Raw genomic sequence first — 16590 nt, 5'->3', positions numbered from 1 at the left:
ACTCCAAGTAATGTTTAATTCATTGGTATGCTGTTGCTAGGGTGTTCTTTGTGGTTTCTGTCTAGCCCAAGTCAAAAGATCTTACCTCAATTCTGGCCTAGATATTATTATGTAAACTTGTGTGGTTTTGTCACCAGGTGTGTTTGGCAAGTCTAATTAGATAACAAGTTTGAGATGTTTAGATGTCCTTATGAGAAACAAAAGGATGTGATGGTCAGTAACAAAACTCAAAACAAAATAAAATAGAATACGTAATTTAATTATGGACACATACATGTAGTCATCTAAAAAGAACATACAAAACAGAAAAGGATAAAACCTCAAACAGTAATTCCCCTCTGCAACTGTTCATGTAAATTTGAGGTAAAAATCAAGTAATGGCACAAACAAGACAAAATTTTGTAAGTTAAAATTAGTAAAGCTAAAAAAATTCTGCCTTAAGCGAGTCACTTGACTTCATACAAGGCACTTTACTCATACTGTACATGACACACAAGGAGTCATCAGAAACACGTAAAAAAGATGAAGCCCTGCATATGAAAGGAAATAACATTTAGGTGACAAGATGAACAGTTACAGACTACAAAACATTTAAAAGCTTTCAATTAAAATAGTCTGTACACTTTTAAAAATAAAATGGTGTTAAACCATGTAAACAAACAATGGAAGATAAATCTTCGAGGGTGGGTTTAAAACAACCGGACATTTCTTGATGAGCGGTTTCTGTGTGTTAAAGGGATCTGTTTGGAAAACCCCTATGATGCATTTTAGAAGAGCTTGGGGAGCTGGCGTAACCTACTCAGATCCAGGAAATTTCCCACCGACCCTTCAGGCTCCGTGACTTCCTGTATCCTCTGGTTTTCAGTTTGCGGGGACCTGCGTTGAGTCAGACCGTTCTTTGCATCATTCTCCTTCTCCGGGTTTGTCCCGCCACACATAAGCAGCTGCATTTTGGGCCGCAAGTCTAGAATTAACTGCATTTGAGAGTCAATGGCAGACATGTGGAGATTGGAGACTGGCTTGTTTGTAATGTTTTTGAGGACCGCAGTGCTCTGGTCTTCACGGTCTTGATCAACGCTCACATACTTGGACGTTTCATGCTGTACAGAACACCCGAGAGCTGAGTCTACCTGGACGGTGTCCTCTTGCTCTTCTTCACTGCTTGTTTCTCCTTCTATAAGTCCGTATTTCTTCATGTATTTACAGGTAGCTAGAGACATATTGGTGGGGGACAGTATACTGAGTCCAACGCTGCTCTGTTCTGCAGCGGGTCTTCTCAAGAGAACCGCGCTAGGGTCTGGAAATGGCCCGGAGGATTGACCGCCCAATGAAAGCCTTGACAGTTGCGAGTCACTTAAGTACTTAAGTGCAATGGCATTGGCCTCAAGGCTAAGGTCTACACTGCCGCTTGGCCCCCAAATGCTGGTCCCCACTGGCTCAGAAAGAGCTAGTCTTGGAATCACTGCCTCTGGGTTAATGCAGGCTAGGGTACTGAAGAGGAAAAGGATGTTAGGAACAAGACTTTAAATAATAGTTTTGATAAAATAATCCTTCATTGACTACGTCTTTACCTGGCACTTTCCACAGTTGCGCGTGTCGTCTTTTCCTGGGCAGAGTCTAAGTTTATGTTCACCCCGAACTGTTGGAGCTGTCTCAATGTTGCACTTAAGACACGGTCCTGATTTGGAGGACTGGATCTGTGCTTCGTTTTTTGAGTTTGGGGTATGGAAGATGTCAGTGATTTCTTAGACTGAAGTGGTACAGGAGACAGACTTTGTCTGTTTGGGACACTCTGTATGTCTTGCTCTACCTTTTCTTCCACAATTGCGGAGTCTTGTAGACGACTTTGCACCCGACCCTGCAGCAGGTATTGAGTCATAAAGTTGGTTTGAACATTCACAATGCATCATTTTCTAATTAAAATACGTGGAAACTATAACTAAAGCATAAAAACTGGGCCATACCAGTAGTTCTTGGTAAAATCTTGGGTTTTCAATTTCTCGCATTTCAGACGGATCGTTACTCTGTGACTGAGAGTTATAATACATGCTTGCACTCTCTCCCAACACTGGACTCTGAAACGAATGGGCTCCGAAACCAGATGACATGCTGCCAAAGACAAATAAAATAAAATAAAAAAGTGTAACACTCGTTAATAAATCAGAAATGAAAATTAAAAATCGCTAAAATTGGTTTAGCATTAATTTCAGGTTCATTTGGGGTCATCAGAGGGTTTATTACTTGGGTTTTGGAGATGTTGGCTGTAGAGGAGATCCTGGACTGCACTCTTCAGTGTAACGATATGCATTTTCAGATCCGAGTCTGGAAGTGACTATACTGTCATTTTGACCTCCAGACTTTGGCTCGATCTCAGTTTGCCAATCCAGACTTGGGGCCCCATGTGTGGAGGCCTCCTGGGAGGTATTCCAAAACAAGCTAGCCCCTAAAAAACAAGCAAACAACAAATGTGTCATATGCTGTCATGTGTCATATGTTTCTGTGGCTTAGTGGTAGAGCACTGTTTTAGCAGTGCAAAAGGTTATGTGTTCGATTCCCAGAGGTAAAAAAATGTTAGCCTGAATGCACTAAGTCGCTTTGGATACAAGCGTCTGCTAAATGCTTAAATTTATTTTCATTTATGTCATGATACTGAAAGGAACTAGTTACAAATTCAAAAACATGAAAGCTTCCAAAGTACCTGTTCCTACAGCAACACTGACACTTGTTCGTTTTGGAGGAGATGTGGGTGTCTGACTGTCTCTTTCCTGCCGAGTATCATGTTCTGCAGATGCTACTGGAGGTGTTTTGCTCTGAGACTCAAGAAGTTTCTGAATCTGTTAAGGAAAGTCTGTCAACAACATGTGACAACAGGTCAACGATACAACATTGGCCTTATTAATACAAACCTGGAGTTGAAGCAGCTTCAACTGACGCTCTTGATCCATAAGCATCCTGTAAGCATCAGCAGGAAGGAGACCCATGGGGGTGTCTAGGCATGCTACCTGCCTAGACTGGATTTGGCAGCACTGGGTTTGATAGGACAGGACTTGCTCAGCAGAACCATTGTTGGTGTTGACTGTGGGGGCACATGGTGTCCCTTGCCAGGTGTTGTTTTGATACAATGGAACGTGACTTGGTTGGTTGGTGCAGCAGCTGCAAGGGTTGGCAGCTGGGGTGCTATGGAAGAGCCTGTGTTGAGATTGATGATGAATAGGGGTCTGGCTAGGCATTGCTGAACTCTTTCTGGCACCACTGTGAGCTGATGTTGGGGGTCCGGAATAAATTGGCTGGGGTTTGGTCAGGAAACCTTGGGAAGGACTCTGCCTTTGTTGATGAAAAGAGCCATTGGGCGAAGCAGCATTCCTTGTTGAGGAAGAGGATGACGATGAAGACGATGATGCAGATGAGCCTTCTCTTGTTCTTCTCATTGAGGGCAAGGATTTACGATTCACATTGGGTTGTGGTGTCTGTTGTGCTGGATTTAGATGTGGTTTGTTTTTTGGCTGAGAGAGGATGGGAGTTAGTGGTCTTCGGATTGGAGGAGGTCCAGGGACGCTTCCCTGTTCTGGAGGTCTCATGACTGAGAGGCCCTGGTGGGCAGGGCTAATGCTTCTCCGCTGGACATTTGAAAGGCTACGAGAAACCGGAGTCATGTCTTGTGTATTAACAACACTCCCATCCAAAAAGCTGGCATCTAATACCATAGAGAGTTCTGGTACTGAAGGATGAACACGTCTAGTCTGAAGAAAAATATTTTAAATGGAGGTTAATGGGTAAGAAGTTATCCTGCATGAAATTGAGAGGTACATCAGGGGTGCAAGGCCATAAGTTAACAAACCTGCTGACTGACAGGATGAGGATTTGGAGACGGCCGAGGGGAGAGGTCTTCATCTTCTACACCCGAGTCATGATCACTGATCGACAATTTATTCTGTAGAGCAGCTGAAGATGCTGCAAGAGTTGTCCTAATAAGTCAAAGTAGATATAGTGTGTTATATTTCCTCTTTCTTTTTTGGTATATTGTATTCCGTCAGAACACATTAAAAAAGTTTTTAGAGAAATAAAAAGATTGTACCCTGTTAAAACAGTCTGGGAGAGCACTTCCTCAAACAACACGGTTTCCTGATTTTGGTTCTCTGCACTAAGCTCAAATTGTAGAGGCCGTCCTTCTGCAGGCTCTACATTCTGTATCAGAAAATTAATAGTCAAATTAATGGTGAACAAAAGTAAATGCAATGCTAAAAGAATGTTAGCTAAGCAACAACTCTAAAACCAAAGACGGCTCACATCAAATGTGAAAACACAACTGCTCTAGAAATTCACTTAAGAATCTGAAATATGATTCTTCACACAATATTGAATTCTTTAACAAAAGCAAATAATTTGTCTGTATAAAACTCACAGTAGAACAGGTTGCATGAGGAGGAGAGGAATGTTTCCTATAGACCTTTGCCTATTCATATTTAATTTGATTAGAACAAAGACATAGACAGGCTTACCTTGTACAGCATGAATGACTCTGTGCAGGTGAGCAGCTGAAAGCTCATTTGTTGCTGTCCGACACATGGTTTACACTGGTAGAACTCGGGATCCCGGTGAGTCAGGGAATACAGAACCACCAGGAAAGCACCTCCCTCCGACATCACTCTGGAAACCCAAGCCCGGAATTTTATTTCATTTTAATAATAATAAAAATATTTTTTTCAGAGATTTCAGCAACAAGAAAGAGATCACATTTACTTGAACAAAAACATGCTGAAATAATTCAAGCAATAATATTAAAACTATAATATAAAATAGAATAATATTAAAAATAGAATACTTTCCTAAATAGATGATTAAATCTATAAAAATAAATATATTCAATTTAATGAATGAAGATTTAGTTCATTTATTTTTTCATAATAGGATCAGCATTTGACTACATCATGAAAAGTGGGATGCAATACCTTTGGTTAATATTTTATGTCATTTCAAATCAGATATTTTGTAAGAGTTTAAAATGATTTATAATATATAATTTATAATTTAATATTTCATAGTTACAAAATCTGAATATTCAGGTCAGATGTTTTTATTTAAATTATTATAATTGAATGAAAGAAAAAACTTTTTTTTAATCAGAACAACATTTAATTTAGTCTTTAACTGACTTATTGGAGCACAAGAGCAAGAGAGCAGATGGATGAGAGACTCACTTGTCTTGGAGGGCGGAGCTGTGCAGGTACCTCAGACACCACGCCCACACAATGGGATTATGGATGTGTGTAACACCACTCAGCCATCTGCCACAGGAGAACAACTGTTACACACCTACTCTGAACATCTTGCAGGACTCCAAGTATGTAACTAATAGGGCTGAATTATAATACCTGCCTACAGCCTGAATAAAGCGGTAAGAAAGTCCCCATTTCTAAACAAAGTACTTACATTCCTACTAGAGGGAGAGTGTAAGCCTTGGGGTCAGATTCAAGTATGAGGAGAAGTTTCCTGGTCTGATCCATGGTAAGAAACCTGACACAGAATGAGTCACATTTTAAAACACAAGCTTTCAAGAACAAAACATGGCTATATAAGGAAACAGAAGTGCTTCCTTACCCACGTTTCCTGCTGTTTTGGGTTACACCTGCAGGGCTGCTGAGGTTCCTGGCCAGTGCGGTTGGGATGATGGGCACTGCCCGGACAGGGACTGCATCTAGCATACAGGCCAAAGTGACAGCCGCCCAGGACAGGTCAAAGGTGAGTCGGTCCATGTTCTCAGAACAGCTGAGACGAGCTCGCAAGGTGAGGAGTTTGGACAGCTCCAGAATCTCTTTACTGCAGCAGCAATGTTGAAGCATCTGGAAAGAGACACAGAAATAAGCATTAGTGTTTGACCATATAATCTCAACATACATCAATTTAAAATGAGAATGCTGTAATGAAAAACATTGTTTTAATTCGCTCCATTTAAAAGTACAAAATAAATAAGCATTCATGAAAAAGAAAACAAATTTAAATAAAAGATTTAAATATTAAAATTACAATATGAATTTTATATTAATATTCACATAATAAATGTATAATTTAAATTACTTTTAATATTTATTTGATGACATTTGAAATATACAATGCTTGGGGCAGGTTTCTGATGTTCACCGTGGATACATTTATTTGATTATAAATACAGTAACATTCTAAAATCTTTATACAATTTAGGCATTTTTTTTTATAGATTCCTGTGAAAGCACAAGTGAATTTTCAGCAGTCATTACTCCACTGTAATGTTAAAATCTAATTCCAGGACTTTAAGCTCTACTTTTTTTGGTTTTCAAGGACTTCAATCAGAAATGTCACTTATCAAACAATATCTTATCTTTTAATTTCTAAAAAAGATAAAGAGATAAATAAAAATATACTAATAAAACAAAATGGCAAAAATAAATGAGGCACATACAAAGTATGCAATGTCCACTTCTTTAAATATTGGTAAAATTAATAATGTCCTAAAATATATCAGCTACTTCAGTAAAGGTTACATTGTTATTGGCCCTTGTAAATCATGGCCTCCTAATAATCCCCATCTACTGAATTGGCTCCATCTCTCTTGACAAAATTTGACAAAACTACCGTCACATCACATACACAGCGACTGCAAGTTCCTCATGGCAAACAGTCAAAATAAAAGTTTGGTTTCACGCGAAGAAACGGTCAAAAATATATTACTATTTAGCAGTCTTAAGACTCAATGTAACAATGCTACTACTTATAATACATATTAATAAATCTTTATTTTTAAAAGGAATAATCACTTTTTTTTTTTTAAACCGTAAACCTCTGTTGTGCAGCACTTTGTTTGCCAAACAATACCCTTTTTTCATTTGATTAGAATAAATTAAATTGTTTTATGCCTTCATCTGATTACCAGAAAATTTAAGAAGAACATTTTATATGGCCCTATTAGTTTAAAAAAGGACCCAGTACAATAAAAAATAAATTGTTTAAAATACTAAATACTATTTCTTATTATAAATTCACCATTCAAAATTCATTTTTAGACATATCAATAGCATTTGTATTAAAACTATATTCACTGAATGTAACTATTATAACTTTTTTTAAATTGAGAATTGAATCGAGAGCTTGGCAATCTAAACCGAATAGAGACATCTGAATTGATACCCAGCCCTGTGCTAAAATGAAGTTTGGTTGGTAAACAAGGGAATTATTTAAACTTTGAACAACACTGACATGCATAGCAGCTCCAGGGCACATCTGAAGCTGAATCACTTCGAAGAGATCAAAGTCCTGGTCAGGGGAAATCCCCAAAACCATCGAAAGATTATTATCAAGTTATCACTTTCCTCATTCAGATTGATTCTTTTCCCACAATAAAAGCTGAGTCACATACAATGAAATAAGATAATATAGCATTTTGAAATAGCTCTATAGACTTCCAGAGAAACAAGCGCTGGGCTTGACAATAAGGACTGTCCTAAGTGTGAAAGACGCGAAGTCTTCCTCAAAGGGATTTTAGGTGGAGTGAGTGAGTATACAACATTCACTTCCACCTTTCAATACCACGACTGAGGTGCACTTGAGCAAGGCATCGAACCCCCAACTGCTCCCCGGGCGCCGTAGCATAAATGGCTTTCCACTGCTCCGGGTGTGTTTTCACGGTTTCTGTGTCCTTTGGATATGTTAAATGTAGAGCACTAATTCAGAGTATGGGTCACTATACTTGGCCACATGTCACGTCACTTTCAAAAAACAACTCCATTCAGTACTCAAGCGCTGTTTTCTATACAGCACACACACACACACACACACAGAGATGTGTCTTTGAAAACGTACAGGCTCCGTGTAAACTCTAAAAATAGTTCAGTCCAAAAGTATTGCTGAGTGTAAAACATGTTTAAGATTAGCCGATAGGCTGTCAATACATTAAATTATAAGTCGTTTCCTCTAAAAAGCTGTTTATTCAGCATAGTGAAGCCTCTCCTTCTTTGACATTCATCCTTCTAGTCTCTTTTCCCATGTACTGCCAAAGCGGAAGCATTAGCCATTATTAGTGGTTTCGCTCTTTTGGCTAAAGGTTGAATGCTTGATAGCACTGCTTTGTTTACAGCGGTAACCAAGGAAATGCTGTATTACTGCTGTTCCATAAGCGCCTCCTGCTGTCAGAGAGTGAATTTGCATTCTAATACAGCCCTGCTGATTTTCCCAGTAAAGAAACATTTAATTTGTATCTTTGTTCTAAATATTCAATGGTGCTATTACTTGTAATTTGATCACTTGTGTATATTTAAGGACTGTTTATTTAACTTCATTTAAATTTGGGTGACATAAGGTTATTTATTAGAATAAAAAGGTAGCATGGGTCAAAAACAATGATAACAGCAACTATTTTATTTTTTGTGGCAAGGCCAGTAAAAATATTGGCAGGGCAAGTGAAAATTTCAACCACTGAAAAATCTTTAGCGTTGCTGAACTCCTGAAGCACAAAAAACATCTTAAGAATTTTTTCTTAGAATTTCGTTTTTTTGCGATCGCTCTGTTTGCTTCTATAGCCGTATTCGAACAGTAATGGTTTCTCATGGGTATGTAAGGTATTTTCAATATTTACAGGGGTTAGTTTGTGATTTTATTGCTCTCTGAATCAAGAATGTCAGTGTTTTTCTCCCACCACTCGTGTAAAAATCCCCAGTTGAATTACCTAGTGGTTCTTGACAAACACTATCATGTGGTAATAAACTGCCATCCGACTCCACATCTTTAAATTTACAAAGAGACAATACAAATTTCACTGTTTAAATCCTTTTGACCACTGCGAAGGACCATGTTGAGCTTCGCTGTAAATAGTAAATTGTACACAGGTATATTTAGGACATATTGAAAAGTATTTACAAGAACAGTATTTAATGACTGCTCAACCGAAGCGAGTGTAAGCTGTTAAGAACAAAACATAGAAAGAGAAACCAAGCTATGCTTACATCATGTAAATAAGAGGCTTGCCGTGTGCACGTATTGTTTAAAGCAGATGCCTTAAATGTCAGAAGACCAGAGAGATATTAAAAGGAGAGCGGTTCATTCATAAATACTGTGGAAATATGAACCAAAAGAAAATAAGCGCAGTGCTGAAAATGGGCGGGGCTCCACAAGGTCTACAAAGACCAAGTGCAGCATTAATTTTGTGTGACAAGATGCGTTTACTGAAAAAAATGAAACCCTTATTTCATATATGCATTGTCTTTTAATAATTCATGCACTTTTTCAAAGTACCTTGAATATTACTATTTTCAAGGGTTTTCCAGACCTTTAATTTTAAAATGTCAAATTCAAGTACTTCATGCACTTTAAAGCACCGTGTATGAGCCCCAAAATACTTAAACATAACAACCCCAAACTGTTTAAAAATAAATACAATTGTCAAAATGTCTTATATTAATAACACATCCATGGTTAATTTAAGAACCGTTCAAAGCAAATTAAGAAACCAAGGAAACCACACCAGATGGGAGCAGTGCAACACACTTAATCACCTGTCTCTAAGGAGCACAGTGTCCCAATCAGGGCAGCTGTTACTGACAGGTTACAGGGTGATGTTAATTACCAGTACGCCCCAATACGTTTCCACAGAAAGAGGAAAGAGCCCTGACCGTTATAAGTTCAAATGTGCTGTCAGTATTTCTCAGATCAACTACCTTAAACGAGATGTTCAAATCCTCCCTCGAGTGCACCGTGATGCCAGGAGCATGCTGGGCTTCAAATACACATGGCACAAGGATGTCTCCGGGGAGAAGGGCAGTTGGAGCTTTCCCAGGACATCCCGTCTGCTCTCTGCCAGGATCAAACCGATCCAGGGTTATCGTCACACCTTCCTCGTCTACGAAAAGGAAATATTTGTTAGTGATTATTATGATATTAACAATGATTATAGGATTTCCAAATACAGGCCTCCTAAATACTAACCACTGTCTACTGCCAGTGTGCCGAGCAGGAAACAGAAAAACCGAGGCTTGTTTGTCTGTCTAGCATGACGGTGAGCTAATCGTAATGCCTTTTCCACAAGTAACAGTCTCGGATTCCTGAAATAGACCAAATGTTACAGAGGACATTGAGCCATAATTATTATTATTTTTTTTAATAATCAGATCAGACATAATTATTAACTAAAACGAATAAAATTTTAAGTAAAACTAAATATTAGTTAAAAAAAATAATAATAATAAAGTTGCCTCCACAACAAGTTGAAGTACTAAAATTACTTTAATTATCAACTGAAAACTGGGGGGAAAAAGGTCAAATAAAAACAGCTAAACGTAAAAATAATAATAAAATTACTAAAATGTAAATTAAAACTCAAAATATTAATACTGTAATACTATAGCAATACTAAAATTGGATGGGTTGCAAGACTGAAAATGTGCTGGCAAAATGAGATGTTTATTATAAATAAGCACAGTGATATGCATCATTCAAGAAAACACAGTCTAAATGCAAAACCATCATTTCACCATCACTGAAACTGAAATAAAAATGTATTAAAGCTAAATAAAAATATAAAAAATAAACATGACAAACAAACAGTTACTACAATTAAAAATATTAAACTATTAACGAATACTATAATAGTAATTATTATATCATTTGATAGTGACATCCACTTTAATGAAAAATATGGTTTATCCAGAAGATTACCTGTAATATGAGAAATGCAGACTGACCACATCACCACTGGGAGATGGATCCCAGAGAGAGACTTTAGATTTTGGGAATGACAGTGGAGTAAGGACATTGTCCGATGACCTTAAAAAGGTGAACAAAAATATTACTTTCATTGAATAATAATAAAAGTTTAAAAATAGAGTTTTAAGTGCAATGCATGAGACCTAAGTTAGTTAGTTACCTGAGGTTTTCTGCTCTAACACTGTTCTCCAATATGTGGGCTGGCAGCCCTTTAAAATCCACCTGTACGCGATTCATCCTGTGGAAATAAGCTTTTTTTTAATGAACTAAAGATTAAATGAATCCGATCTAGCACTGAATAACGCGTTTTCAAAACGTCTCAGACACTCAGTTATGGTATTTTTGTAAGTTTAGCAGGTTATGTGGCTTAACGTTAGCTGACATGCTAACATGGCAATTCTACTTAAAACACGTGAAAACCTATAACATATGGTTCAAGAGCTTATTATAACTGATGTAGGATATATAATATCTTACCTTTAGCCAGTTTGAACGCTTCGCTCATGCCTTCGTCGTGTTTTAGTCGGAACACTGCTGGGTGTGAGCGTGGAAACTGACCAGAAATGTTAAAACTGTCCTTCGAGCGGTATTAACCGCGCCAAGCCGCGTATAACGACCCGTGAGTTAATAATTAAACTCGTTCGGCTTGTCAGAAAATTGAGAAAACCAGTTGTTGTCAATAAACAATGGAATACAAGACGGACGCATTCAGCAAAGGCAACAACTCGAAAATAAATTGTGGCGCTGTTTCCAGGTTCCAATGGCGGGGCGCTGCAGAAGGGCGGCTCAACCAATAGGAATCCAGTTGAGGGGGGCGCTCGACCAATCGGAAGAGAGGAACCGGACCCGCTTTCTTGCGGAGTGTTTTTGAATGGCTAGAGTCGATAATATTAGAATTTATCTTAGTATTGAAAACTTTAAGTGTTTTGAGGCTGTTTATAATACAAAAACTGTAGAATGTGAATAGTAATAGTATATTGTTAAACTGTTTTTGATACCTTTAATAAAATGCTATTCTGATTTAATGGATGATCATGAAAGGATAATATAAAAATATAAATGGCATATTTATTGCTTGAAAAATATAAAAATAATTTACTGATGTTAAGAAGATTTTTCTGATATTTACATTTATATTTGAATCGTTGTAGTTTCATTGGAAGGGAAGATTAATGTATTTAGAATAGCTTTTATTATTATTATTATTATTAAACTATGGGTCAAAATGTGAATTATTACCCTAGTGACAAGTGTTTAAAGCTTGTCAGATCACTAAACAATCATACTTTTTTGATTATATGACTGTTTTATTTACTGATATGTATAGATTTGTTAAAGTTTCTCCAAATGTTATTGCGTTTAAAAAAAAAGTGTCTATCCTTTAAGCAACTAATTCAGTTCAGTTCAGTTCAAGTTTATTTGTATAGCGCTTTTTGCAAAACAAATCATTGCAAAACAACTTTACAGAAAATAAATATTTTGTACTACAATATTTATTATTTATTTATTATATGAATCAATACTAGCAATATTTGTTAGTTCTATTGTTGATTCAGGGTTAGCATCATCTGGGGTCCTCTGAGGGTCAGCATCATCTCTTCTCAGGTGTTCTGGATCCAGACTGGAGCTTGTGTAAACAAATAGAGACATAATTAGCATAGCTGCTGTTCCAACAAAGTAAAATTAATTAGTTTAACCCAAGCTAAAGAAGAATGCACATTTGATCAGATACAACTTCAGTCACAATTTAAGAGATACATTATTCGAATGCTTGGCGAAAGAGATGCGTTTTTATCTAGATTTAAACAGAGAGAGTGTGTCTGAACCCCGAACATTATCAGGAAGGCTATTCCAGAGTTTGGGAGCCAAATGCGAAAAAGTTTTACCTCCTTAAGTGGACTTTGCTATCCTAGGAACTACCAAAAGTCCAGCGTTTTGTGACCTTAGGGAGCTGTGATGGGTTGTATCATGGTATAACGCTAGTTAGGTATGCAGTAGCTAAACCATTTAGGGCCTTATAGGTAAGTAATAATAATTTGTAACTGACAAAACTTAATGGGTGGCCAGTGCAGAGACTGTAAAATTGGGGTAATATGATCACATTTTCTTGACCTGGTAAGGACTCTACTTAAAAATGAGGACTGCATTAAAACCTTCTAATTTACCTGCAATACCTGTAATTAATTTACCTTATTACTGATTAAGTTAAAGTTGTGATTTGCTTTTATACATGTTTGTAAGTTATTATTATCATTACTTTTACTTGACATAGTCTCTTATGAATTGTAATGGAATATATTGTCTAAATAGTGTTATGTGCACAACACATATTAGAATAAATAAAAAATATTAATTACGTACATTATTATTATATTGCATTGCCAATATTATTTTAGTACAGAAGTATAATATTTAATTATATATTAACTGTTACTGTCATATTTTTTAGTTTTCATTTTAATTATAGTTTCAATAATTTAGTTATGTGATTTTGTTATTTTTATTATTATTTTTATTTTATTATTTATTTTCATTATTATTTTAAATATGTCTATTTAACATTAAGACATTTATTATTATCTTTGTTGTTATTATTATTGTTAGTATTCCTCTTCTTATTGTTGTTGTTATTTATTGTTAATATAATAACAATAACAATGATGATTATTATTATTCTTGTTAATATTTTTATTGGTATTGTCTTAGTGTTCTTATTGTTGTTGTTATTTATTGTTAATATAATAATAATAACAATAATACTGATTATTATTATTATTATTGTTAGTGTGTTTATGAATGGATGAACATTCCGATCTCCGTGAGCCCCCCCTCATTCCTTCACCCTCCGTTTCCGCAGCAACAGGGAAAAGATGGCAGCCCTCGCGACCCTCACTCAGGTAAAACCAGCTAAAAACACTTATTTCAAAGGAATAATGAGGGAAAACGTCATCATAGAGAAATAAATCTAAGTATTAGATACGAATCGAATGCGCTACCGGGTCGTTTTAACGACATTTTAAGCAAAAATCTCCCGGGCCTCGTAGATCGGGCTCAGATTGCTAACCTATTAGCTCGCTTTAAATCGCATGCTTGTTTTAAAATACAAAAATAACTATGTCGTTTTTAGTATAATTATCGATAAACATTCAGTATCAAGAACATTTAAAGATAACTGCCATATATATGAATGAGAAATACAGGAGTAAACAAAGTTTAACGAACGCAAATAGCTAGCCGCAATATATCAGAACATCATAAGCGCTAAAAACTAACGCTAACGGTCAGGGCGCTTTACGTATAAAGTCATCCTTGCAGAATGTGTTCATAGAACAATAATTCAAGGACAAGGTGCAATATGGTAATGAACAACATTATAGTATAGATGTTAGCTCTCATACTGTACATGATAACGGATGTTGAGCCGCTAGTTTAGCTTAGCGGCGAGCATCAGTAATCTCACTGTACTGCCTTATGAACTGCAACGGATTGAATTGTATATTAAATACAGGTGTATGCACAACACGTATGGGAAGAAATGCAAAAAAATGTATTACGTAAAATATTATTACATTGAATTTAATTGTTGAGTATTATTTATATGTAAATTTTTATTTGATAATATTGGATTTATCATTGTTATTGTAGTATTATTTATATTTGGTTTTATTCATGCCAGTAGTTATTCATATTTTGAATGAGGTTTTACTATATTAAGTTTTTATTTCAATTCTAGTTCATTTGTAATTATTTTGTTTTGTGCTTTGTCATGTGCACAACACATTAGAATATATATATATATATATATATATATATATATATATATATATATATATATATATATATATATATATATATATATATGTATGTGTGTGTGTGTGTGTGTGTGTGTATATATATATATATATATCATCAACAGCATTATTTGATTGCATTATTGCATTGTGTGTAGCATTATTTATTTAATATTATAGTAGTTATTCATATTTTAAATTAGCTTTTACTTTTATATTAATATTCGTTTTCATTTTAGATAAATGTAGATAAATTGTAGATAAATGTTTAATCATTTTTTATTTATTATTTTTATATATATATTACTACTTAAAGAAAGTTTTTCAATCTTATACTCTTTTTTTTCAATTAATGTTAATAATTTTCAACAATTTAGGTAAAGAATAACAGCGATGTGCATTATTTTACCTAATCATAATACTAATTATTATTAAATAATATTATTTATTATTATTATTCTCTTTTTTTTCCTCGCTCTCTTAGCTGTCAAGCGGGAACCCTGTATATGAGAACTTTTACAGACAGGTAAGGCCATAATTCTGTTGGCGAACAACACAGAGTGATCTGTTTTTAGAATATTTCAATATTTTTTTTGGAAAGAAAAAGCTAGACCGATCGATATGGGTTGTTGGGGTCCGATATTAGAAAGTAATATTAGGGAGCCGATATTCTTTATCTTTATATTAAAGTACAATACCAGTCAAAAGTTTGGACACTTTCTGTGTCCATTTGTGTGACTGGTACTGTATATAGAATACAGTATTTACATTAACATTTATATATATATATATATATATATATATATATATATATATATATATATATATATATATATATATATATATATAATACATAAACAGTTTTTTTTGCAATCACTCAAATGTGGTGATAAAACACTTATAATGATGTGACAAAGATATGTAAGGAGGAAGCGTATTTAACAATTTAACAATAAACTTTATGATCCAAAATGAGTCTGGCATCAGTGCACTGAACACAAATTCTGCATTGTGTATTTTCTGGTCATTAAATGAACATGAGGATTGACATTTAAATAGTCTTTTTGCAGGTTAATACTCACAGACACTAGTATTTGATTTAAATGCACTGACCTGCTTTTTAATTATTCATCAGAAATGAATCAAAAAAAGATTTATTCATCAAAAAATTCCGTGTTATACAGTCAATTCCGTTTTTATGACTGGATTGCATCACAGAAATCATAGGGACCTACTGATGTAGCAAACAAGTATAATAAGCTCATTGTGAAAGTCATTGGAGACATTGTTCCACCATTTCTTGTCTATTGGGCTGCAGAAAGATACAAACTTTTCAATCTGCTCCGTCACTGACTGCACTGACAAACTATGCTGACTTAGGAAATGTGATGTGACGATGTGATAACCACGAGTGACATGGCAGATTTAAGGGACTGGCTCAATGTTTATATCTGACCTTTATTGAAAAGGGAAACTTATTGGGCGACTGTTTATTAATTTTACAGTAAGTTATGTATTTCACAAACTAGTTAGCAACTTAGCGCTAAGACAAGGCTTGACTCTGAGTCGTGAAGACACCGCTTGACTGCTTGTCCGCTGCCGCCCGAACAAGAGACCTCCTTACTGAAGTGAAAGCGTTGGCTGGTGTCACTACAGTGACCTGGGTCGACAATAGCAAACAATGGAGCACGCTCTGCTGGACAAACTAAGTAATTACACCATTTACAAGCATTTTATCTGCCTTATATGTTATGTAAAAAAAAATGTCATATTGGTGGCATATCTGTGGCATATATGCCGATACCGATATATCTGTGACGGGCTCATGTCAGCCGATAATAATCGGTCGGGCTCTACACAAAGTCATGTTTCATTATCTTTATGTGTGTGTGTTTTTTTTAAGGTGGACCCGGGAAACACCGGGAGGGTCGGACCTACAGAGGCTGCCTTGTTTTTGAAGAAATCAGGCCTGCCGGACATCACACTAGGAAAGGTTGGTGTCTGGGTAAAACTTGGTGCGGAATGATGCTTGGATATTCCTAATCTGTAATTTTCTTGCTTGCGTCTCTTC

The 16590-nt window shown here is 35.7% G+C and overlaps 2 protein-coding genes across 6 annotated transcripts in view; one reads left to right on the top strand and one right to left on the bottom strand.

The window, feature by feature from the left end:
• Nucleotides 1–238: 238 nt before the first annotated feature.
• LOC127943198 (SCL-interrupting locus protein homolog) lies at nt 239–11535 on the bottom strand. Its single transcript, XM_052539430.1, has 17 exons — nt 11206–11535; nt 10889–10966; nt 10681–10788; nt 9952–10067; nt 9684–9865; nt 5599–5840; nt 5431–5514; nt 5199–5285; nt 4500–4647; nt 4076–4185; nt 3839–3965; nt 2907–3740; nt 2699–2834; nt 2242–2443; nt 1965–2109; nt 1572–1858; nt 239–1491 (listed from the first exon to the last, which is right to left on the bottom strand). The coding sequence occupies exons 2-17, from the start codon at nt 10963–10965 to the stop codon at nt 768–770; spliced, it is 3609 nt and encodes a 1202-aa protein (XP_052395390.1). The 5' UTR covers nt 10966; nt 11206–11535; the 3' UTR covers nt 239–767.
• The window catches only part of LOC127943201 (epidermal growth factor receptor substrate 15-like 1), a 35446-nt gene continuing 24016 nt past the window's right edge, over nt 5161–16590 (top strand). For 3 of the 5 annotated variants that reach the window (XM_052539434.1, XM_052539433.1, XM_052539437.1), the window contains exons 1-6: nt 5162–5341; nt 5442–5505; nt 5633–5739; nt 13514–13625; nt 15004–15045; nt 16423–16512. In XM_052539434.1, the coding sequence (XP_052395394.1) occupies nt 13599–13625; nt 15004–15045; nt 16423–16512 (159 nt within the window). In that variant the 5' untranslated portion in view covers nt 5162–5341; nt 5442–5505; nt 5633–5739; nt 13514–13598. Of the gene's footprint in view, nt 5342–5441; nt 5506–5632; nt 5740–13513; nt 13626–15003; nt 15046–16422; nt 16513–16590 lie in introns of all 5 variants that reach the window. The other 2 variants (XM_052539435.1, XM_052539438.1) reach the window with 1 other exon arrangement.

Source organism: Carassius gibelio, chromosome A22 (genome assembly GCF_023724105.1).
Source record: "Carassius gibelio isolate Cgi1373 ecotype wild population from Czech Republic chromosome A22, carGib1.2-hapl.c, whole genome shotgun sequence".
NCBI lineage: Eukaryota > Metazoa > Chordata > Actinopteri > Cypriniformes > Cyprinidae > Carassius > Carassius gibelio.
The sequence above is the reverse complement of the archived record's forward strand: the minus strand, read 5'-3'. Positions and strand labels throughout refer to the sequence as shown.